The sequence below is a fragment of the Actinia tenebrosa genome, unplaced genomic scaffold (genome assembly GCF_029948245.1).
Source record: "Actinia tenebrosa isolate PJP-AT-01 unplaced genomic scaffold, QUT_ActTen_1.0 PGA_scaffold7__59_contigs__length_16204524, whole genome shotgun sequence".
In the NCBI taxonomy this organism is placed as follows: domain Eukaryota; kingdom Metazoa; phylum Cnidaria; class Anthozoa; order Actiniaria; family Actiniidae; genus Actinia; species Actinia tenebrosa.
In genome coordinates, this window is record NW_028292584.1 from 6,393,077 (window position 1) to 6,419,137 (window position 26,061).

The 26,061-nt window shown below is 39.3% G+C and overlaps 1 protein-coding gene across 1 annotated transcript; it reads left to right on the forward strand.

Annotated features, from left to right (window-relative positions):
* Positions 1 to 773: 773 nt before the first annotated feature.
* On the forward strand, positions 774 to 24,740 carry LOC116306445 (transient receptor potential cation channel subfamily A member 1). Its single transcript, XM_089040467.1, has 30 exons — positions 774 to 1,272; positions 2,675 to 2,753; positions 3,299 to 3,474; positions 3,841 to 3,960; positions 6,254 to 6,362; positions 7,765 to 7,862; positions 8,511 to 8,558; positions 9,165 to 9,301; positions 10,285 to 10,333; positions 11,256 to 11,444; positions 11,992 to 12,072; positions 12,379 to 12,464; positions 12,746 to 12,907; positions 13,315 to 13,429; positions 14,312 to 14,481; positions 14,964 to 15,048; positions 15,472 to 15,528; positions 16,166 to 16,246; positions 16,321 to 16,391; positions 16,761 to 16,881; positions 16,987 to 17,040; positions 17,658 to 17,759; positions 18,146 to 18,303; positions 18,922 to 18,982; positions 19,142 to 19,210; positions 19,675 to 19,848; positions 21,030 to 21,098; positions 22,001 to 22,111; positions 22,596 to 22,693; positions 23,110 to 24,740. The coding sequence occupies exons 1-30, from the start codon at positions 1,033 to 1,035 to the stop codon at positions 23,252 to 23,254; spliced, it is 3,315 nt and encodes a 1,104-aa protein (XP_088896593.1). The 5' UTR covers positions 774 to 1,032; the 3' UTR covers positions 23,255 to 24,740.
* Positions 24,741 to 26,061: the final 1,321 nt, after the last annotated feature.

The following is a 26,061-nucleotide window of genomic DNA, read 5'->3' on the forward strand; positions in this document are numbered from 1 at the left end:
TAAGAGTTATCTTAGTTAATCGTGTATATAGTTAATCCTGATTTATTCCCATCCAATTAAATTTTGTGGCTAGAAAATTGCTACGTACGCGTTGGTCGAAAGGCTTGTTTCATGATCACAGATGGTATTGGTTTATTTTGTGGCTAAGAATGGTAAATGTTAATTAACCATTAGTATCAATGGTCAATAACCATCAAGAACCGAAAGTTATGAAATTGTCTAAAAATGAACCAACATATGGCTAATTGTCGAAGTATACCTACTAGTAGTACAAACAGACTGGAATTTTGTTTCAGGCGAGCCTGAAGCGTTTTGTGAATTATTGCGATCCTTTTTTATCCTTTTTTCTTGTTCTTTAATTCTTCTTCCTTTTCTTGCTTTTTTATTTTTTATTTTTTTGTCTTCTTTTGGTTCTTTTGCTTCCTCTCAGTCTACTTCTTGTTCTTCTGTTTTTTCTTCTTTTTTTCTTTCATTCTTCTTCTTGTTCTTCTCGCTCTTTTCGTTCTTGCTCTCACGGCTTCGTCTTCCAGTTTTGTTGTTGTTGTGTTTGTTGTTGTTTTTGTTTTTGTTTCATCTTTTTAATTTTTGTCGGTAAGTCGTTTTCAAAATGAGCTTTTCCTACAAGTGGTCACCCTGTGTTCCCAGGGTCTCTGTATCTCATACATATGTAAATTGTCAACAAGCTATAAAATATATCATTTGAATAAAAACAATAAGAAGACAATTACCAGCATTTTGACACTTTGCATATATTAGCAATCTCCACACGAATCTCCACTAAACCCTCAACGATGAAGCTGAGCGGAGAAAAAGCTGAAAATTTAATGATACATTTAAGTTTGGGGGATTGAAAACTTTTCATGGGTCATCTTCTATATTTAAAATTTGCTGATTGATTCCATCAGTGAATTGATGCCATAGATCAGGCCGGTATTGGAAAGGTTCTTGTGTAAACCAAGAACCACTTGTTGGTTCAAACTGTCATCATTATATCTGCTAAACATATCTCCTATAAAAGATTTCGTAGAAGAAATGTCAAGCCATCGCTTATACAAGACCGACCAAGAACCCGGAAAACAAAGCCTAAGTGAGGCTTTTAAGACAATATTAGAACAGACCTGCGTTCAAGAATTAGACCGAGGAGAGACATACTTCAATCGAGCGAGTGTCAAGGCATCGCAGGATAAAATAGCCGACGAATCGTTAAGCAACAACGCGTTGTATGACCATGCAAGATTTCATCAACACAGAAAACTTTATGGAAGGAAAAAGGTAAGCCTTAGTTACAGTAGTAATTAATACGAGCAGCTCTTGTTTAATCAGCATAATTATCGATTGTCACGTTTGCCATTTGATTCGTTTTGTAAACAAACGTTTGTAAGTCAAAACTCTTTAAGAATCTTATATATGACCTGTGACAGGCCTACGAAATATATTTATATATATATGTGTATATAAATGGCAAAAAGCTTTGTTTATAAGAGAAACGACTTGCTAACATGTGCTTTCAGATGTTGTTCGCATCAAACACAGTCATTCATCAATAAATTTATCTCAACATTTCCTAATTAACCCATATCACCCTAAGGGCATATAATTCTTTAATGCCTTTTAAATCTTTTTTTATTTTTGAGAGCGATTGATTCTTCTAGGTCCCGCTAACCAGAGGCGTATGATTGGCATTTATAACTAATCCATTTTATACTGAGCCTAGTACAAGTGTAAAGCTTTATTAGCACCCGGACCGGATGGCGTATGCTAGACATTCGGGCTTTGCGTGCTGTGACATTGAAATAGTAGAGTCGTATATTGTCCACCTTCTCCAATTTCTTCTCATAAAACGCCAGTCTACTAGCTAGATGTGGGAGTGCGGGATATATATATTTAATATTGAATATTTTCTATTTAATGAAAGTTTACGAATAGGCCATGCAACTAGGCTATACAATAATAATCAACAGCTGGTTTTAAAACGTAAATAATAAGACTAATTCTCAAGAAAAGTTTTTAGACGCTTTTACTACATCTTCAATTGCAGTCTAAATCAGGGACGGCGAAACAGTTTTTAAAGTGGGGAAGGGGGGGGGGGGGGGCTGTAGTCCTCCCCTCCCCTCCATTTTTGAGGCGAACTTTTTTTCTTATTCCTAAGCAAAATAAATGAATGTAATTCTCCATAAAAAAGGGGGGTGGGGGCAAAGCCCCCCCCCGTCTCCGCCGTCCATGTAAATGGGGAATACTTCGGCTATCTAAAAGCCATTTTAAAATAGTTCCTGGTACTTGAGAAAACGCCGACACTATTTATACACCTGGTATTATAATTTTGCCTCTGTAGTGGGCAGACACATATTAAGTAGTGGTTCAGACAAGTATCCAATTCTAGCATTTTAACATTCTACTATTATGGGCCTTGTATCGATATTACAGAATTACCTAACATTTAAACCTTAAAAACCATTAATTAACGTCTGGGTTGAAAAATTCGGGAGCGTGTTTCGATCCTTCGACGTCGTCATCTTTACCGTGAAAGTAGCGTAAGCGCGCGTTTCGCAGTCCTGAAGAAGTCAACTGTATTACTTGCGCAGTTTCAAAGATTCCTATTTTAGGCGTTAACCCTATTTAAGTTCCATCATTTTAAAAAATGATTTTTATTAACTTCATTATTTGTCTTTCAAAGTCACGTGCTTACATGCTAAGTGCGGCTATAGTTCAAGGTCTAGACATCAGTGAAATCAAGAAGTTTGGTATTTCTGATGGTAAGTCACTGCCATAGAGTACAAACTAATTAGCCTTGTTAGGTTCAATAGACCCCTTTCGAATTCCAAATTACCGCTGTGTTTCTTGATTACAGACTCATTTGCACAGGGTTAGCCTCGAGTTTGTGCAGAATATTCACGTGTTCCAGTTCCGAGTTTCAAAATGTTTGTATTGTTGAAGTTGTGCATTCTTTACTTTTCTGTTGGTATTTGTGAATATTTAAACACTGATTCGAGGCTAACCCTGTGCAAATGAGTCTGTAATCAAGGAACACAGCAGTAATTTGGAATTCGAAACTGGTCTTTTCCCTGTCTCTGTTTCGAGTGTATTACTTCCACAGGCAGCAAAAGCAGTTGTTCTACACTTTTTTGAATTTTCCATGCCAAAAAATTAAAGAATTAAGTTATTTTAATGTAAAGTTACTCCAAGTGTCTTCTCTCCTAGGTGTATCACAGACTAGCCATGCGCCTCCCCCCTCCTCCTCCCCCCCTAATCCCTCCCTTTGGTACAGACGTTTAGTAACTATATGCATTAAACCTTTTAGATGTGAATATCCCTGATGAGTACGGCAAGACCCCCCTACACTGTGCGGCTACGTCACAAAACAACGAGGCAGTGTCTTTTCTACTCGATCGCAAGGTTAATGTTAATGTACTGGATGATCGAGGAGAAACACCGTTACACGCCGCAGTGAGAACAGGGAACGTGGCTCTCGTTAATGTAAGTATGTCTGTCTGTCTGTCTGTCTGTCTGTCTGTCCAACCGTCCGTCCATTCGTTTGGTTGGTTGGCTGTCTGTCTCTTTCTTTCGCTTCTGTACGCTCGTCTGTTTGTGTCTGTCTGTCTGGCTTTTCTGCCTATTTATAATTCCACTACTGCTTCGGTCCTATAAATATTTTTTTCTCTTATTGTTCACTGACTAAATGGGAATCGAAAATAAAATATGAAATGCAATTGATAGCAATCATTGTCTCATTGCATTTAAAAACACCATACTATACTTGATCTTACGCAAAAAGAATAACGACATCCATCAATGTCTAGATACTTTCTTGCATACTGATTATACGTATCTTTTATATTCTAGATGTTGTTGCAGTCTCCTAAGATTGATGTCAATCTTTGTGGATCATTATCCAAAACAACACCACTACACCTCGTGACGCAGATCGAACACCCGAACAATACAACCATCTGCAAACTACTGGTACATATATATATGTTATATGTGTTTCTCATACTCATGAATATTTAATGAGGAGAAAACAAAGCAAATCACTACTGTGACGGTGGTTTGGAAAAATTTTCTTAATTTGCATTAAATTTTGTAAACTTTTTCTTTGATTTTCTCCAAGAAATATTCATTAGTTTGAGAAGTAATATCAAACACTTGAGAGAGTTCTACCTCCGATTTCCAAACACCTCAAAGTCAGTTAAAAAAACTCGGCTGCGCCTCGTTTTTTCAACTTACTTTTCGGTGTCTGGAAATCGGAGGAAGAACTCTCTCGCGTGTTTGAAATATTACGTCTTATCATTAGACCTCTAATGTTTTCCCATTTAAAACCACGTGTTTTCTTGAGAATAAGATTCTTGGTTTTCCGTTGTATCCATTTTCATGCGCAACCGTTAAACAAAGAAATGATACAAAGAATGAAACGTGGTCTGAAATGGTAAAACATTTCGCCCAAACTGAATGGGTCTATATTCCATCAGAGCTTTGACAACAAGTTATACAATGCTATAAATGCCAAAGAAAAATAACTGTATTGATAGCGACCGTTCGGTGACGCTGCTTGTTTTGCTTTGTCCGTTGAAAACGTTGTCAAATTCGTGACAAAGTATAAAAGTAAGAAGAACAAGAGCTCAGACTTGCCTTTCAATTTTTTGGGCTTCCGTGAACGACACCTAACGGCTTCTTCCAAGGTTGACTAATCGCTAGTGCTTTGTTGTTCATGTGCATGGAAAGTGTTTGAAGTCAAGATTTTCCACGCATTGTGTCGTCATAATTAAGTCGCGCGCATTACGATTAATTGCGTCATTTGCTTGAATCTGATTGGCTGTCTTCATGCGCGCGCTCTTCAAATGTTTTTTCTTTCTTTTCTTTCTAGATCTTTCTTTCTTTTTGTTTTTGTTTTGTTTGGATTGAAAAAAACTCATTAATAATTCATGAAGGAAGCACAATAGAAATCATGACCACGAAGGTGATTTTATATCTGATAAAGATTCGTCTTCATTTGCATAAACTTTAACTTGGATTTTCTCTATCAAACTTGGTTCATTTCGTAAAGAATTCAGTATATTATGAGAACATACATCATCAGTTTTCTAAACCGTTGTGTGTTTTTAAATCCTGATGAAACACTCCTGCGAGTTTATTAAACAGTACGTAAAAATTTTAGCGATCACCGATGGATATCAATATGTTCATAACTTAAAGTTCAATGAAATCGCTATAAGCCTGGTTTTCGCTTTGCGACGGAATCGTAAACCGTTCCATGCTTGACTTATAACAAGTGACAACCGCTCATCAAAAGCATAAGCATGAGCCAGGCAAAAAAAACTCCCAATCCTTTCGATTCCGCTTCTGAAGTGCTTACGACTCTGAATGAGGGACATACGTTACATAAAGATTGAAATAAAAATAAAAAATAAAAAACATTCCAACTCCGTTTTCTGGTTTTCACTTCGTCATAAGCTGCTTCCGACTCCGACTCCGACTCCGACTCCGACTCCGACTCCGATTCCGACTCCGACTCCGACTCCGATCCCAACTCCGACTCCGATCCCAACTCCGACTCCGACTCCGACTCCGACTCCGACTCCGACTCCGACTCCGACTCCGACTCCGACTCCGACTCCGACTCCGACTCCGACTCCGACTCCGACTCCGACTCCGACTCCGACTCCGACTCCGACTCCGACTCCGACTCCGACTCCGACTCCGACTCCGACTCCGACTCCGACTCCGACTCCGACTCCGACTCCGACTCCGACTCCGACTCCGACTCCGACTCCGACTCCGACTCCGACTCCGACTCCGACTCCGACTCCGATTCCGACTCCGAATCTGATTCCACCTCCGACTCCGATTCTTACTCCGAATCCGATTCCAACTCCGACTTCGATTCTAACTCGGAATCTGATTCCACCTCCGACTCCGATTCTTACTCCGAATCTGATTCCAACTCCGACTCCGATTCTAACTCCGAATATGATTCCACCTCCGACTCCGATTCTTACTCCGAATCTGATTCCACCTCCGACTCCGATTCTTACTCCGAATATGATTCCACCTCCGACTCCGATTCTTACTCCGAATCTGATTCCGTCGCAAGTGAAACCAGATTTTAGTATTTCAGGAAAGCTGGTTTATCTTTTTTGCGCTTGTCTTTCATGATGTTATCGTAAGCACAAGCCAGCGGTTTTTGCCAGCCAGCTGATTCAGGCATGCGCAGTAAGTCTTGCCATACTTTTAATTATCTGTTCTTCATTGTTATTAGATTATCCACGACGCCGATGTTTTTCTTCGTGATAGTCATAACAAATTAGCTATTGCGTACGCTGCGCAGATGGGGAACCACGATATCATGAAATGTTTTTTAAAGAATGGTAAGTTCAATCAAAATAGATCTGGTATGACTGGCATCAATGATAGTAATTGAACTGAGTGGAGTGCAATTTGGACCAAAATCATACAAGTGATTACAAAATTGAACGACCGCGTAGCGGGAGTGCAATTTGTTAATCACAAGTATGATTTTGGTCCAAAATTGCACGACACGAAGTTCAATTGCCACTTAATCATATCCTTTTCATAATCATACGCATGACTACATGAGCACATGAAAAATACAATTGTTGTTGTTGTTTTTTTTTTTTTTGCTTTTTTTGTAATAAAATCTATCAAAAAGTGTGGAAGTCCACAAACGCATTGAAAAGGCTTATTTGATTGGCTGAATATAAGAATTCCGTTCTGTGATTGGTTCTTTCAAAAAGTTGCGATTAAGAGCTCAATAGGATGCAATTAAGAACTCCTAAGGATGCGATTTGGGAATTAATCGCACTCCTTTGAACCAATCAGATTGCAGGATTTGGTAGTGATTACAAAAAGGATATGATTAAAGTATTAAGCGCTCGCCTCTCGTCAATGCGACCCGAGTTCGAGTTCGGGTTCGGTGTCGTATATGAGTAGAGTTGTTTGTTGGTTCTCTCCTGTGCTTCGAGGGTTTTTCTCCAGGTTCTCTGGTTTTCCTCCCTACGCAAAAATCAACTCCTAAATTCCAATTCGATCATGGAATGAGGGCCACGGGTTTGTTAGCCACTGGCTTTTAAGTGCTACCCTCGTGAAAAAAAGGAAGTTACGGCACGGTACTGTCACAGCATCTTCACGGTATGGGGTTGACTACATCTGGTGAGTCAGCCACAAAGCGCATGATAGTTCAGTACCCACTGTTTAGGCTGATGAAAATGCTAAAACCCGTCACAGTCTCGGAACCACACCACACCACACCACACCAAACCACCCTACACCACACCACACCACACCAAACCACAGCACACCACACCCCACCACACCACACCCCACCATACCCCGCCACACCACACCACACCACCCTACACCTGACCACACCACACCAAACCACACCCCACCCAACCACCCTACACCACACCACACCATACCACACCAAACCACACCACACCACACCATACCACACCACACCACACCACACCACACCACACCATACCGTTCCATACTACACCACACTACACCATACCATACCATACCACACCGCGCGACACAGGGCACGGCACAGCACGGTACACACATCTGGGCTGGTGTGCATGCTATTTGAAATACTAGTAGTAACGGTTTTATTTGCTGTGTCTTTTACTTTTGGAACACATGTAATCATTTTTCATACGCCTAACGGCATCCCGAGAATCGGGTTCGTGAGCGATTCTTCTTGTTCCTTTAAACTTGATAATCATTCATACACTTTTTATTTATCAGTCCCAGCAGCAGGCGAGAATATGGACAAACTCTTGTACAATGTGGATGACGCTGAAAGCTCTTTGCTGCACCTGGCAGTCAGTAGTCGCAGTCTGCAGGTAATATGATAATAGTGATGATGATAGGGGACCGGTGATAAAGTAAAGTGGGTGGGGAGGGTAAAAACAGGGGGTGATCAGTCACACAATTTTGAACTTCTTACCGCCATTTGCATTGCTACGCGGCCACCCCAGACAAAAAACGCGACGTGCGCTTTGCAATAGACTGCCGTCAATCAAACACGTTGACGTCATTTACACGCGTTTGGATCGGCCCGGTAGGCCCGTTGAGTGTGGCTCATAATACTTGTAAAGAATCGACAAGTTTTGGCGCCTTTTGAACCACACACGCGTGTAAATGATGTCAACGTGCCCTGATTGGTCGAAAACTGTGCTTTATTAGTAAACGGAGCACAGTGCTGACGCCATCCGCGCGCGCGAAGTTCTGCTATAGATCCTGCGACCCGCCCGTCTTTCTTTTTTCGTAAATAAATTTAATACCGAAATAGAATTAGTAACTATATCATAGAAAAATAAAACAGCCTTTCCTTGCTCCTCTCACAAAGTGTGAGAAGCACTCGGCTACGGCTCGTGTTTCTCCTTACACTTCTTTCATGCTTAATTACGCCACTTCCTGTGTGCTTTATTACTGAACGGAGCACGGAAAAAGCTGTTTTATTTGTTAATCATTTAATTTATGTTCCACAGGCTGTACAACTGTGTATGGAAAACGGAGCACAAGTGCACAAAATTAAGGTTCATATACACTAGATTATCACAGATGTTTTCAGATGTTTTGATTATCACAGAGCATTTGATTTTTGGGAATATACAAGTCATATAATGAACACTACTCTCCACGCAGCCGCTATTACTTATAGAGCCGTCTTGGTCGCGTAATTTAAAAATGGGTGTAACAGTTATTCCACGCGGATCGTATATATTAAAATATATATTAAATACATGCAAATATATTTTTTTCTAATTTTAAGTCACACCAGGTGAAGACGGGATCCCTGTGTATTAGACTACGAGCGGTCCATGTATTTCCCTTGGCGACTGTTTGGCGTGGGGAGTGAGACCCCTCCCCTGCGAATATTAGACTAGCTACTAATCCCCTCACTAGCTCGGCCAAATCAACTACAACAAATTCCAAACAGTGACCAAGGGAAATCCAGGAACTGACCGTTCGCAGTCTACCTGTGTATCCAGACGTTTTTCACAATCAGGTGTTAACAAGGGGCGTAACAAGGCCTCGAATACCATTTCCCCGCCAACTCCACAGGAATCCCGCCGAAAGCAAACTTTAGGGGGACTCCCTACGCTATTGGGTGTTTTAAAATATCATTTTCCAATGTTCAGCCCTCAGATGGTAAAACCGCTGTTCACCTGGCCTGTGCTCTTGGTCCGGTTGAAATGCTAACAATGATTCTTAAATCATGCTCATACATCTATGACTATTCTATGGCTGATAAGAATGGACTGACTTGTCTTCATATGTGAGTATTAGTATATCGATGATCGATGTTCGATACTCTTCGACAATACCATTGTTTTCATTACTGCGCGCTGTTCCAGAAGTGGATGGGGCAATAATAGACTAGCGTCCTAAAGGTGGCATGGTAATTATTCTACGTTAGTAAAAATACGCAGGTGATTATAGAATGTCTCGCGCGCTGATTGGTCAAGAAACTCACACTATCACGCGATAATCACCTCGAGCGAAAATTCAAAATGGCGGCCAGCCGCTTTGTTGCTGTTACCGGGAAAAATGCCTTTTATCTTCTTTTTCTTTCTTTCTTTTTTTGAAAGAATCACCTGTGTATTTATACTAAAACAATTATTTGCCTCAGTGATTATTGGGGAATATTTACCGAGACGCGAGTCTTCACGATAATCACTTCGCCTTCGGCGAATAATTGTTAAATAGTGCTTGAGAAGACGCCTTCTAATATGAATGAAACAGGGACTGCAGATTTTATACTCGAAATGACACTCGGTCATTAATTATGTCATAGAGGATTGGGACAGAGTAAAATACAGTTCAAAAGCGCCAGCAATATTTTTAACAGCATGCAATGATACTCAGATAAGATAAGATATACATCGAATCAAGTGACTTTGGCTACTATTGAATACTTCCCTTCACAGTTCCCTGCGCCATCTTGAAAGGTAGCCGTGGCTTTGCATCGAAGCGAGACTAACGGTGAGCTTGCAATTATAGAGACATGTGAATAATTGTCCAAGGTGTTTAAAAAAGGTCTCTATCAATGCAATCAATCTCGCTTTGATGCACGGCTACCTTTCAAGATGGCGCAGGGAACTGTGAAAGAGACTATTAAGCTGGGAGATCTCGCTTACAGAAAATGTCTAGTGCCACTGAATCAGTTATCGATAAAAGTATTACCTATACGAATTATTCAGTTACAAATATTTACATTGTTGTAACTATTGCAAATCCAATTTCATCTTTGATTTTTAGAGCAGCAAAATACGATCAAGCAGACATCATTGCACTTCTTCTTAACCAGGTACTCAGTACTACCCTTCTTTATATAACTGTGATAAATGTCGCACACAGCATGCGCACACTTTTTCTATTAAGTCTTGCTTTTTGTATTGTGTTTGGTTGTAAAGCACTTGGAGATTAGCAGCATGATGGCGAGTGCAGGAATCGAACTCGAGACCCCAGAGGTGCGAGAGGGCTCAACTGCTATGAGTTGCACAAGAAAGCGCACATGGTTTTCGATGTTTATTAAGCCCTTGATATTTTGCTAGAATAATTTTTATCATAGTATATATTTTTATTATAGTATATATTTTTATCATAGTATATATATTAGTATACGTACTAGCTACCCTACCGTATGTTCTTATGCTTGCGCGCCTTGTGAAGAAATAGAAAACGCGCGCTCGTGTGTTGTGTGCAGGTATAAAATACGAGTGATTTGTATGCAGGGCACGAGAGAAGTGTTAGGAAAAACACTTCTCGAGTGCACATGTTCATTTCTATAGTCCCATTCACAGTTCCCTGCGCCAACTGGAAAGGTAGCCGTGTCTGTGCATCGAAGCGAGACAAACGGTGAGCTTGCAATGATAGAGACCTTTTTTAACACCTTGGACAATTATTCACACTGATGTCTCTATCATTGCAAGCTCACCGTTCATCTCGCTTCCATGCAAAGGCACGGCTACCTTTCAAGATGGCTCAGGGAGCTGTGATGGGGACTATTACTGAATTAGTTGTGCCCTTCTGACTTAAAAAGTTGTTTCAGGCTATCGATAAAAGTTAAAGGTTTGAAGAGGCACAAAGATTAAACCCCCAAAAAATTTCTAAAATATTCTTTGTCCAACAAGAATTGAAATCTAGAGAGTAGTTCTTGTGCACTATAACAGTAGTTCTTCTGCAACATATTTAAAAGATAATAGTTTTTCTCATTTTTAATTTTCAAGCAAATAGATATCAATATTCTGGACCGAAACGGGAAGACGCCATTAATGTGGGCTGTGTCACGCGGTTGTAACGAAGCCACTGAAGTGCTTCTGAGGAACGGCGCTGACCTGAGCCTGCTTGATAAACGTGACAGGACGGTTATCCATCTGGCTATTGGGAACCACATGACTTTAAAGCTGTTGTTAAAGGTAGGCAGCCTTTTGATTGATATGCAGGGTGTGGGATCACGTGGGTAATGTTTCAAGTGCCTTTTGATTGATATGCAGGGTGTGGAAACACGTGGAGATAATGTTTCGAGTGCCTTTTGATTGATATGCAGGGTGTGGGATCACGTAGGTATAATGTTTCGAGTGCCTTTTGATTGATATGCAGGGTGTGGGATCACGTGGGGATAATGTTTCGAATGCCTTTTGATTGATATGCAGGGTGTGGCATTACGTGGGTATAATGTTTCGAGTGCCCTTTAAATGATATGCAGGGTGTGGGATCACGTGGGTATAATGTTTCGAGTGCCCTTTGATTGATATGCAGGGTGTGGGATCACGTGGGTATAATGTTTCGAGTGCCTTTTGATTGATATGCAGGGTGTGGGATCACGTGGGTATAATGTTTCAAGTGCCTTTTGATTGATATGCAGGGTGTGGGATCACGTGGGTAATGTTTCGAGTTACTAAAAAGAAAGATTTTCTAATGATATCTAATAACTTCATGTTTTCCCCCATTTTTTTTCTTCAGCATAAAATCGATCTTCTCAAGCACAAAGACAAAACAGGATTAACAGTTTTGCATTACGCTGCAAAAGGAGGATATCCCTTGGTACTTTACACTCTTCTTAAAAATACCACAGAAAACCCAAGAAATCTAATCTGGCCTTTAGTCACGCCATTGTTTGGGCTTACTGTGTTAAAATATTTATGGCTCAAGTTTTTGTAGTGTTGAAGTTGTGTATTCTTTAGTTTAACGTCGGTATTTATGAATATTTTAACACAGAAATGAGACTGTAATCAATGAGCAAAGCGGTATTGTAACTGAGAAATGAGAACATGCTTTAATCAAAGACAGCGTCTTCTACTTGTTCATTTTTTGTATGGTATTGTTGTTAAATTTAGCGTTTTATTCCAGGATGTAGAACTCATTTTGTCCAAGCAAAACTCTCTGGCAGGAGTGCAGAATGTTAACGAAGAGACACCGCTACATTTAGCCGTCAGGTGAGAGATCACTTCAAAAATATATGATGAATTATTGACTCGAATATGATTATGAAAACCAGATTAGTGAAAATTTTAGCCTGGGATCCACTTGCTGTTGAGAAATGTTGGGTTAAAAGTGAAAAGAACAATAGAGTTAAGTAAATGACGTCATTTACCCACAATTTAAATGCTGCATAAAATTGATAAATTTTATCTGCCATTTTTTACTGTGAATAATACATATGTTGCTTGGCTACTATTGGCCCCCTGTGTTAAGATATCGCCTGTTAATTTTTTAGCCATGGTTGGATTAATATAGTCCAGTTATTACTTGATGGTGAGAATTCGCACATGGTAAACACTCTGGATAAGAACGAAAGAACGCCGTTACACCTTGCTGCTAAGAACAGTCACGCTGATATTGTTGAGTTTCTACTTCAAAATGGCGCAAGTTTACAACGGTAATAATAATAAAACGATAATAAAACGAATAGAGAGGTTTTTGGTCAGTGGAAAGGGATCGATACGACAAATTCGTATTCGTAGCTGTAGCAAACTGCAGCTGTACCTTATCTTGCTGTAGCCGCAACTTCGCGTTGTGGTTGGATGAATTGCTAGAACACAATGGAAGCCATTTTGATGTTATGATATATGCTGTAATTCAGTATCGTATTTTTTATCGTAATGTTTCCTACTCATACAATAAAAATTTGTATGGGAAGCCATTTCAATGTTTCTGGTATGTGTTCTTTAAGTCATTACCGTATGGTTACCACTCATAAGAAAACCCCTACTTATAAGAAAAAAACAACAACAGACCGATGAAACCACGTACCAACACAATCTTTGTTTTCCCCTCAACATTTAGTGATAGTCATGGACAAACGCCTCTCCATCTAGCAGCCAAAGGAGGATCACTTCACATCGTTGAACGAATACTTGCTGATAACTTGTTCTGCTTGAACTTAACTGACAAGAACAAGGTACACTTACTTTACACATGGTTTTCTTGTCTCGTTCAAGGTGAAACGTTAATTTGGACGCACTATGACGTAATGCATTGTTACGTAAAATTGTCTCTTAAAGAGCTCGTGTGCGCGCGTTCTTATTTGGTTCATCATGTACAATATTTACGTACTTTTACGTCTGAAAAAACTTAAATAAAGCTATGTGCTGTTGAGGACTTCAGCTTTCAAGATAGCTAGATGGATAAACGCAATGCATTCTGGTCTAGCTTGGAAACATCATTACTAACAACATACAAACGTGCTCGCGCAGCTATTTTTTATGTTTATTTTCCATCAGCAGAGGCCTTTTCTGACATAGATGCATTCGCAACAACATATAAGGCTTACGAACAAAAAATGTTTATACCGAATCTAGATCACGATGCGCCATGCTCGCTATCTAAGAAAAGACAAAAAGCGTTGTACCTGACGTTATGATGCGTTTGTCCATCGCTGCTTAATCTGTCTATTAATTTTTTAAATCTATTTACAGCCATTCTCAATCACACGTGCCGCTCTATCGAAGCTTTTGGTGGACGCCAATCAAGGCGTTTCCATGACATTCCATAGGCACGTGCCCTTATAGCTTTGTGTTTTCCGACAATGTTATGGAAACGCCCTTGTGATTGATGTCCACCGAAACCTTCTTCGTCGCGACAGAAACAATCGCTGGAGGGCACGTGCGATTGAGAATGGCTGTAAAAATGAAATCCATAGTAACACATTTCAATGGGCTTTGCTCACGCGGCAGCCATTGACTGGAATAATAGATTCCACCACGCGTATCCTCGCATTTAAGTGCTCGAGAATAAATACATGCGGGTCTGAGCATGCGACTGAGAAACTTTTGCGTTACAGGAGACTGCGTTACACTTGGCTGTTCAAGCTGGTCACGCTAATGTAGTAGAGTATTTCATATCCAATAAAGAGCAAGAGCTGACCGAAAATACTTTGAATAAAAACGTACTGGACATGGCTATAGAGAACAATCAAAAACACATTGCTATGGTATTAGCCAGCAATAGAAGGTCAGTCGGTGATTTTTGTTGGATTTCCCATAATCAGTAAATAGTATATCAATAGACCCTTTTCGAGTTCCAAATTACCGCTGTGTTTCTTGATTACAGACTCATTTACTCAGGGTTAGCCTCGATATTGTTTAGAATATTCACGTGTTCCAGTCAAGGTCCGTCGAATTTCAAAGTGTTTGTATTGTTGGAGTTTTCCGTTCTTTCCTTTACCGTTGGTATTTGTGAATATTTAAACACTGACTCGAGGCTAAGCCTGAGTAAATGAGTCTGTAATCAAGCAACACAGCGGTAATTTGGAACTCGAAAAGAGTCTATTACGCATGGTTATCTTTTATTATCATTAATGCCTGTTGTTGCGCATTTGGTGTGGAAGCTTTATTGCTGCGAATGAGTGTCAATGCGCATAGATGATAACACAGAAAGACGTATCTAATAGTGCGCTTGATTGTTGAGGTCGTTAATACGCATATTATTTCTAGGTGGCAAGAGATGTTTAAGCCTCCTGCTAAAGGCTGTCCCAGTCAAATGGCGCTGTTGATAGAAAAGATGCCAGAAGTAGCGAAGGTAAGGTCGGCATTCTCTCTCTCTTAACTGTTAAAGCTTCTCAAATCCGTCAATAGTTGAAAAAACTGCGCTGCTTGTGAATCTAGTAAAAAAGAGCAATTGTTTACGCTTTGACTCGCGGAGTGATTCCTCAGTTTCTGCAACCAGAGGCTAGCTCTTCTTTCAGCATTCGATGCCAGATCGAAATAAAATTTGGAAGTTGATTTTTGCGGATGGCGGGGAGGAAAAGCGGAGGACCCGGATTATAACCTTGATGTACAAGATAGAACAACATAACAAATCTACTCACATATGGCTGGTAGTCTAAGGATCAAAACCATGACCACCAAAGCGGCAACACATTAGCTGCGTACACCAATTGCGCTTAACTTCTTGCCACATTCTGCGTCGACAATTGTTTTGATATCTAATTTGTTTGCGCAGCGTTTTCTTGACCGTTGCATCACCAAGGAAGGAAGAAAGGATAATCCTGACTATAAGGTACTCGACTAGCTGTAAATATTCTTACATATTGAATATCTTCCAATGCTCATATCTCAAATACATGCATAACATGACAAAGGACACTTCTTACGTATCGTGGAGGAAAGGATAATCCTGACTATAAGTTACTCGACTAGCTGTAAACATGCATTCGTACATATTGAATATCTTCCAATGGTCTTACTGTCTTACATACATGCTTAACATGACAAAGGACACTGCTTTACGTATCGTGGAAGAAAGGATGATCCTGACTATAAGGTACTCGACTAGCTGTAAACATGCATTCGTACATATTGAATATCTTCCAATGGTCTTACTGTCTTACATACATGCATATCATGACAAAGGACACTTGTTAAGTATCGTGCTTTAATCGGTTATGCTGCAATGTTTCTCTACCCTTCCTTGAGTAAAAAGAATCTCAAAGTCGGCGGCGCCGTTTCCTCGCACCCTCGCTCTATCAGATGCTCTGATTAACGGATCTTCAAGGAACATCTACTAGCTTGATGAAGAAAACACCGACGCAAGACTTTTCTTTTCTGCTATCGTGTAGATAAACTATTTGCCAAGGGTCTTCAACAAGGCATATTCGATAGCAGCGTTTTCCTAACGTATTGATTTCTATAAATAGATAACGTACGACTTACACTACCTGCAAGGCATGCCGGACTATGAACGATGTAAACCGAAGAATTCCCTCAAACCTCTTTACGTGAGTAACCGATTGTCATCATCATGTGTCATGTATCCCACAAAATAGTTATTGATTTTTATGTTTCTTTTCAGGCGATGGTGAAAAATAAGAGGCTCAACTGTTTACAGCACCCCACGAGCCTATCACTCATTAACGTTAAATGGTGAGAGACTGTCGTTTTTATTTTCCCATTTCATTTACATTCCTATCCATTTTCACATTTCATTTACATTTTCATCCATTTCCCATTTCATTTACATTTTCAATCATTTTCCCATTTTATTTACGTTCCTATCCATTTTCACATTTCATTTACATTTTCATTCATTTCCCATTTCATTAACATTCTCAAACATTTTCCCACTTCATTTACATTCTTATCAATTTTCTACTCATTTCATTTACATTCTCATTCATTTTCCCATTTCATTAACGTTCTCATTCATTTTCGATTTCATTTTACCCATCTCATTTACATTTTCTTTCATTCCTGTTCATTTACTCCTATTTCATTCCTATCCATCCCCTAAAGGTACAAGTACGGCCTGGCATTGGTTTTACTCAACCAGATATTATCAGTATTATATTTATGTATCGTAATTGGGTTAGTTTCTATGCTGACTGACAATCCCTGCTTCAAAGCCGCTGATAAGGTACGTTATAAGTTACAAGTATTTCTATTTTTTGTATGTTAATTTTTGCTGAACATCACTGACTTACATAATCCTCACAGTAAACCTTTTGTGTCTCTCACTTAGGTTCAGTGTACCAACGCAACAAATAGCTGGGACCTTGAAGGAGATCCCTCTTGGGTAAGCAACTCATTAAAAAAGTTATTTTAAGAGAGGGTCCTGAAAGGGTAAAATGGGAGCTGGGATTCGCCTTTTTTGGGCTGGGAATTGGAATTTTATGTACTGGGAATGGGATTCACAAAAAAGATATGGGAATGCATGTGGGATTGAGATTGAAGCAAAACATAGGACTATGGGATTTGGTCAAAATGGAGGCTGGGAAATGGGATTAGGGCCCTCCCTTAAAGACACTGTCTTAATATTAAAATTTTAATCATGATTCTACAAGACTAGGTCAAAGAGAAAATAAATTTGAAGGAAGAGAAAGATTACCCGTTCATCATCTTGAGAACTCTGTGATGCTATTTTTAGATTTTTATTTTTACAGTAAGGACATTCGAACCATGAACACTTTGAAATATTTGTCACATTTTTTATTGCAGACTATAAATCATCCCTTAAGCTAATCGATTGGAAATAAGATATATTTTGATCACTTGGTGTATTTGAACTCAATTCTTTATTTTAGAGAGCTTTAAACAGTAGAAAGTCGAAGTGTTCAGTCGAAGTGTTCACGGTGCGAGTGTCTTCACTGTAACTGAAACTGTTATCAACTTGCTCTGATGTTATATTTTCAGCCAAAACGTCCTGCTATCAAATTATACATACATCTAAAGATTGCCTTGATAGTACTAAGTGTGATCAAACTGATCAAGCAATTCATCGAAATTTACAATCAGGTATGTATATGACCACTATAATAATGTCTAGTCATTAAGTACAATCTTTTACTTTCCTCTCCCGCGCGCGCCTGACCCCAGCAGTCAGAGACCTTGGCAAATTCAAATAATAAGTAGTAAATAGTAATTGGAAGTAAGATGGAGATTTTGTCACGACTGAGGATCGAGCTTGTATAATACGTCCACATAACCAATTTGTTCAAAAACCCTCGAAGCACAGAGAGAATCAACAAGCAACTCGTACTCATATACGACACCGAGTCCGGGAGTCGAAGCCGTGTCGCGCGCATTTGGTGCGCTCTAATTATTCACCTATACGCCACACTTGCTTTTCGTCAAGTATTTTGTCTGAGTATCACAAAAAAACTCTTTGTTGTTCGTTTTAGGGCTGGGGTTATTTGACAAAGATCAGTTATCTTCTAGACCTCGCTCTCTGCATCACCATGATGATTTTCCTTCTTCCTGAAAACTGTAGCAGGTGTTTTGGCGCAGGCGCAGTGGCTGCTTGCTTGGCTTGGTTCAGCTTGATGTCTAGAATAGCAAGGTATATCAACCATACAATGTTATATGGCACTGTTTTAGTCTGTTTACTATTAAGGGCTACACTAAGCTAGTATTTTATACGTTAAGGTAAAGATAGGAGAGACATCGGGGGCGGAAGGAGGGGGGATGCCGAGACAAATACAGGAAAGTCGGGAAGATGGAAATGAAAAGGCAGACAGCCAGACGGACTTACATACAGACAAGACAAACGTACCGAGAAAGATAGACAAAACAGACAAGACAAACGTACCGAGAAAGATAGACAAAACGGACAAGACAGACGGACTTATAGACAGACAAGATAGACAGACAGACAAGACAGACATACATACAAACAAGGCAGAAAGACAGACAGACAGATAGACAGACGTATTTACAGAAAGACAAGTCAGTCACACAGATAGACAGAATAGACAAACGAACTTACAGAAAGACAAGACAGACGTACATACAGATAGTCAGATGGAGTTACAGACAGATAGAACACGGACAGACGAACTGAGAGACACAAAGCCTAGGCACCTCGAAGGTAGACTGCACGAGACTGCACGCCTGAAATCCCATGCATAGCACTACTAATTCCAACTCTCAGTAAATCCAATTGGCTTCCTTCTTTTAGGGTATCTTTCATGGGTGTTTACTTGATGATGCTAGAGAAAATCATCTTCACCGTTATAAGAGTAAGTATGTTTTTAACTGAACACTGGACATATTGACACCATGCAAAACAGCTGGTCGGCATAAATGACTTTTCCAGGGTAGAGAGAGTAAGGGGAATACAATGAACCTGCGAATGGTAAATCACCAGTTTTTGATAAGATTTTCCATCTTTGTTTCAGGTTTTTGTTCTTCTCTTCTTTTTCCTCCTGTGCTTTGCGTTTTCTTTCTACGTCCTTGATTTTCAGCAGGTAAGACTTGTTTAGCAGCGATAAATTATAGCGGCCCTTAATTCATCGACGAAAATTAGCTGTTCCGAGGTTGAGGTGAAAAAACTGAGTCGAGTTTGCATTGCAGTGTATCGTGGGGCAGTTTAAACCTGGTTCTCTCTATTTTTGCATAAGCATCAGAGTCTACGTCCTCACAGGGACATTCAGCGACATAAGCATAAGCACAAGCATAAGAAGAACCGAACGTTTTGATCCTTATGCTTATGCTTATGTTATGCTTATGCTTATGCTTATGTTATGCTTATGTCGCTAGTTAGGACGGGGCTTTAGGGAATATATTTCCAGTATGGCGTCTATTACCGTCGTCCCCCAAAACAGTCCCACGATGCACTGCAATCCCAACGGTCCCCCCTCCCAAACCTTGAGATTTTACGGTGTTCTGGTGTTGATGTTGCATGAGTCCACATTTATTGTTTCAATTTCAGGTGTTGTTTGACAATCTTTCCCAGTCTCTAACGACCACGTTCGTGATGCTGATGGGAGAAGTCAATTATTCAGTCATCTTCCTGGAGGATGACAATCTGTATCATCCGTTTCTCTTGTACCCAGTCTTCATTCTGTTCTGTCTGGGAATGCCTATCATTTTTCTTAATTTATTAGTAAGTTATATAGCTCTATAAGGACAAAACTGAAACCAACCAAAAGTACCAATTTTATCGAACCCTTAAACAACCTCTTGGCTGATCTACTGAGTCAGGGCACGGCTAACTCACAGATTGAACCCTGAAACAACCTCTGGGCTGATCTAAGTCAGGGCATGGCTAACTCATAGATCGAACCCTGAAACAACCTCTGGGCTGATCTAAGTCAGGGCATGGCTAACTCACAGATTGAACCCTGAAACAACCTCTGGGCTGATCTAAGTCAGGGCATGGCTAACTCACAGATTGAACCCTGAAACAACCTCTGGGCTGATCTAAGTCAGGGCATGGCTAACTCACAGATTGAACCCTGAAACAACCTCTGGGCTGATCTAAGTCAGGGCATGGCTAACTCACAGATTGAACCCTGAAACAACCTCTGGGCTGATCTAAGTCAGGGCATGGCTAACTCACAGATTGAACCCTGAAACAACCTCTGGGCTGATCTAAGTCAGGGCATGGCTAACTCACAGATTGAACCCTGAAACAACCTCTGGGCTGATCTAAGTCAGGGCATGGCTAACTCACAGATTGAACCCTGAAACAACCTCTGGGCTGATCTAAGTCAGGGCATGGCTAACTCACAGATCAAACCCTGAAACAACCTCTGGGCTGATCCAAGTCTGGGCACAGCTAACACACAGATTGAACCCTGAAACAATCTCTGGGCTGATCTAAGTCAGGGCACGGCTAACTTACATTGATGGCCCAATGTAAAATTAGCTTTAGCTAATTGGTATCTTTTCATCGTTAAATAAAGTTATTTTTAACTCACAGATCGAATTGAACATTTTAGATCACTTTATTTTTGAGATAAAAGAGCACAGTAAATCGGATAGGGCTGTTTTGGCCCCAAAAATGGGGCCAAAATTTTGACCCTATAGTGGCTTTCTTATAGAAGGGCTATTTTGGTACTACCGGTAGGGGCCAGTTGAGGGGACCTAAACGGTACTGATAGACCCACACCAAAATGGCTTCTGTGCGGCCAAAATGGCTTCTGTGCGGCCAAAATGGCATTGTTCTATTTTGGCTGGGCTAAGATAGCACTACTTTGAAAAAGCCAAAATGGCTCTCTGGGGCCAAATTGGTCCTCTCAAATTAATGCAAGTAATGTATTATATATTTGCATTTGTTTCTAGATTGGTCTAGCAGTCGGGGATATTGCCAGTATAAAGAAAATCGCTGCTCTGGAGAAATACTCAGTACAGGTTAGAATTACACAAATATTTGCTCTCAAGTTTTTGTGTCAGGGATTCTATTAGATTATAAAACAAGGAGTGGGTCACCTGTATGGAGTAGTTACATAAGTTTTTTACCTTCTGCAAACATCTAGAGTTGTGTTAGAATATTTTTAAAATTTAATCTTTTTCTAAAATTAAAATTATTTTAAAAATTAAAATGTAGAGGTAGTGAGTGTGGAGTGTGTTGTATATAGCTACTCCAAAAAAAAACGTGCAGACAAAGTTTAGAAAAATTCCATATCGTTGTCACCTTTCCCGTATTTAATTGACATCGTGCAGTTCGGGCTTTGTATGCAACATGCAATATGCAATATGCAACACACAACATGCAACATGCAACATGCAACACTATGCAACATGTAACATGCAACACACAAAATGCAACATGCAACATACAACATGCAACATGCAACACGCAACATGCAAGGCATGCAACATGCAACATGCAACACGCAACATGCAACACGCAACATGCAACACGCAACATGCAACACGCAACATGCAACACGCAACATGCAAGGCATGCAACACGCAACATGCAACACACAACAGGCAACATTCAACATGCAACATGCAACAGGCAACATTCAACATGCAACAACATGCAACATGCAACATGCAACACACAACATGCAACAGGCAACACACAACATGCAACACACAACATGCAACATGCAACACACAACATGCAATATGCAACATGTAACATGCAACACACAACATGCAATATGCAACATGCAATAAAACCTTCAACCAATTCTTTTTTTAAAATCGCTGTATTGATGTAAGCATAAGCCTCTGGCTAGGGAGACTCAGCAACGGATTACTCAGCTATTAACAGTGCTATTCCCTCTGCTCTTTATTTGAAGGTAGAGCAGTTGTATAACATCGAACAAATGTTTCCTCGGTTCATAGTCAAACACTGGCAGGTCAAAACACATGTAGAATACCCAAACAGACCCAAGACTCTTGCACGACAGGTAAATGCTACATACTACAGACTACTTCGACGATATGGCGGCCATCTTGGATCGCAAGGCATTATGGGGCGTCCAGGGGGCAAATAAAGCTTTGTTACAGTAATGACGTCGATTGATATTAACAGCTCACCAGAGAATACGACAAAAGATGAATTTATGCAGCACATCTATCACCTTTACACAAAAGAGAAAGAAAAACACACGAAACTATATATTTTCTGTCATCTTTGTTTTTGTTTCCTTTTCTGGCAAGATGGCCGCCTTATCGACGAAGTAGTCTATTGCTGGTTTTCAATCATGGTTAAATATTGTACAGCCTTCGGTTGCAAAAATCAAAGCTCAAATTTAATCTAGCTTAGAATTAGGAACTGTTGTAACTTGGTCTGCGTTCTTTATTTATTTTTAAGCCGGGTATTATAACTGCCCGGCTCATTAGTAAGAAACGCGCATGCGCAAAGCTGAATGCTTATGCTTTTTACTTAAGATATATGACATCATAGCAGGAACTCTAACGACTGTTGGCTACGAGGAACATGAAATGGTTAACGAAGTCGAGAAAACGATTGAAGAACAAGAACATAGGTAAACAGTTTCCATTTCCAGATTCTTTGTTTGAGTTGTATTCATTTTTATGAGCAAGCGTTAGACATAGAAATAGCTCTTTAGGAAATGACAAGTGGTCAGAAGTTGTGAAATCATTACGCCCAAGCTAAAAGGGTCTATTGTCTCAAACACAAAGCATTCAATGGAGACTGCGGCGGCAAGGTTCAAATTGAAATTATTTTTTTAAACTTATGCCTTGTAGCCAAAATTAGATGCTGTGTTTTGGACCAGTCTTTAAACCGATGTTTGGAAAGTGGTGTATCATTTGAACGTACTTATCATATGCGAGTAGTCTCTTATGTCTCTCCCTTGATTCTAGGATTTTTTCCGTTCCGGTTTTCCTTCTTCCACAAAACCTAACATACTAGCTTCTAATAACTTGTCGTCTTTTTCAGGCTTAAATCTATTTCGAAGAAGCTAGGAATTCAATCAGGACAGCTTGAATTGATGCAAGAGTACATGGCAAGAATCGCAGAAAAAATCATTGGTTCTAAGCCTGGTTTTGAAGATGATATTGTAAATGACCAATCAGAGGCTTGAGCTAGCTACAAACCACAGACCCCATATACGAAGGAGTGAACGCTGTTTGTTTTTCTGTTGAAATTGAAGATGGTTCAGTCCCAAAATTCAATGCGTGATGAATTCATTTTCAGTCTCCATTTCATGAGTAATAGACCCTTTATCTTGGGCTTAATGGTTTCCCATACTAGACACGTGTCATTCTTTTACTGAATAAGATTAATATTTGTTCCGAGTTGTATGTTATATTCATATGTTTCCTCATGCCCAACTGTTTAAAACAAAGAAATTATACTCTAGGGAATGACGCTTGGTCTCAAATGGTAAAACATTATGCCCAAGTAAAGAGGTCTATTGCTTTTCTGTTAGACATTGAACATGGTATTACTCTCATGAATTCGATGCGGTTCGATATTGGCTGAAAAAAAATAAAAAACAATTTATCAAGAAACCTTCAGTTTGAAAATATCGTAATTGTTTTATTTGATTCGCTACATATTTGACTCACTCAAATTAATATATTTAAGCAAGATCTATTTATTGCACAAAAGAATGCTTGTAAAAACTAATATTGTTTATAAAGACTGATTCCATAAGTCGGTATGTTCGCTCTTTTGTCGATTCTGGAGCGAAAACTACGAGTCATGCATTCAGTCTAGTGCGGATTACCTTGATGTATTTCAAATATTTTTCATACAAAAAAAAAACTCCATATTCAACGCTAGCTTGCTTATTTACTGGTCACAAGGGAAACGGTGTGTTTCGTGGTCCCGAGACGACGATGAAACCATCGCCGTCGACGAGGGACCAATAAACCGAGGTTCGAGTTAAAAAGTGTTTGTTATATACCAAGTGCCAAAGAACACAAAACAATTTATTTGGTTTTTGATTATTTGATCTTAAAACTTAGAAATCTTACATTTCTGTTGAAACAGTAATTGCAAATTTGATGCTTATCACGTGGCACCCTCTTCACCAATGATAAGAGAGAGAATATGAATTTTGACGCTTGATGATGACAACTATTTTTCGTTCTCATTTGTATTGTTCTGTCGCAAGCCGACGAAACTTTAGCTTGATAAATGTATCATCTGCAGAATACACTATAGTTATCATGTCAAGCTCACAAACTATTAGGGATTAACTAAAAAGTCATTAACAAATAGTCCTCCTTGGCTCGGGCGCAATGTTTTCGCCGGCATTTCAAACCACATGTCATTACCTTAAGAATAAGATTATTTGTTAGTGTCGTATCCAATCATGAAATCTGTCTTCTCATGTGCAACCGAGTGCAGCCGTTAAACAAATAAATGATTCTCTAGGGAATGACACGTGCTATGAAATGGGAAAATATTACGCCTGAACCGAGGAGGTCTGAGGAGAGAGAATTAGCAAATGTATTATGGCACTCAAATTCTATCCTCGATGCAAAAACATATAGAAAATGTCGAAAACAATGAAAAAGGATCAATATTTAACAGAAATAAAGATGGTATAAAATTGCAAATTCTATAGTTAATCAAACTGATCAACTCAGTGATGAGCGTCCAGTCAGATTCATATACCCATTGCAGCTTGAATACTGAAAATTTCGGAAGACATAATCGAGAGATAATTTTGATATGAAAATAGCGAAATCACACAGAATAATGAAGTGTGCGTCAAACGAATTAATAACCTCGACGTTTCGAAAAATATGATTTGTTTCGAAGTTCGTTGTAGTGCCTTCAGCATCGGCAAATGTCCTTTCTTCAATAAGGATTTATTAATTTTCTTATGAAAATAACAATCCGTGGGTCCTTTGAAACAAATCATCTCTCTTAAAATATGAATTTAATATATAAGTTAAATCGTGTCCTAATAATTTGCTTAATCTGCTCAATTGCCGTATCTTAAAAGTACGCATGCGCACTGACTCCCATAAAAAGCGCGCGAAATCTTGACGCGCCTGCTAGTCCTGCTAGAAATTTTTAATCTTAACTTCACTTAAACATAAGGTACGTTAAAGACGATTGAAAATTTCTCTTTTTTATATAATCTATTATTATATTTGACATAATTTTTCATTTCCGAGCTCGAAGAGCTGTCAAAATGTTTCCTTCGTAGTTAAATATCAGTCGGTTTACAATGATTATTTAAGGTTAAATTGATACTAACTTACTGCCAAAACCACTTTGTAACATTAATTGAAAGCAAGCAGAATTCAGTTATATTGCTTGTCAGCAAAGAACGTTTCTTTGTATTGTGTAGGAAACCTTTTAAGAATAATTGAATGATTCTTATAATATCAGTTTACGTATTGTTTTTTATCAGAAAACAAACGGAACGTCGAAGCGTTGAATCCGTCGTGCAGTAACTCATTCACGAAGAAGAATCAGGTAAGTCTTGTTTGTCTTTTAATTCAATAATTCATCCTCGTGAGCTTTGAATTTTAGAAAGTTATTTCCTCGTTAATTATAGAAGATTCAGTTGCGAAGAAAAACGCAGGTTATCTTCATTCTGCATTTCTTAGCTCGTTAAACTCTGAACCCACGAGTTTCAATAGTTGAAGAAAAGCTATTTTCTTTTGGTAAATGAAAGCAGATGAAGTTTCAAACTAAAAATAACTGACCTTAAATTGTTAGTCAACCAAGCTTAACTCTCAAGCCAATTAAATTTGCCACTGCAAAACACAGCTGAAAACTTTAGAAAGCTATTAGATTGAAGTCACTCAAACTCCGGGTATATAATGATTGCATTTTTATTGTCAACAAACTCAGTTCAAGATTCGGGGTTTTTAAGGGTCTCCTTTTTTCATTTAGAAGAAAATTTGTAGCATTTTAATATAA

What these genes read in the sequence shown, in the direction of transcription:
- LOC116306445 (XM_089040467.1), top strand. Translation starts at nt 1,033, where the DNA reads ATGTCAAGCCATCGCTTATACAAGACCGACCAAGAACCCGGAAAACAA. An exon ending in GAAATGTTTTTTAAAGAATG is followed by an intron (nt 6,363 to 7,764) that starts GTAAGTTCAATC and finishes TTTATTTATCAG; the next exon opens with TCCCAGCAGCAGGCGAGAAT. An exon ending in TCATTTTTCTTAATTTATTA is followed by an intron (nt 19,849 to 21,029) that starts GTAAGTTATATA and finishes ATTTGTTTCTAG; the next exon opens with ATTGGTCTAGCAGTCGGGGA.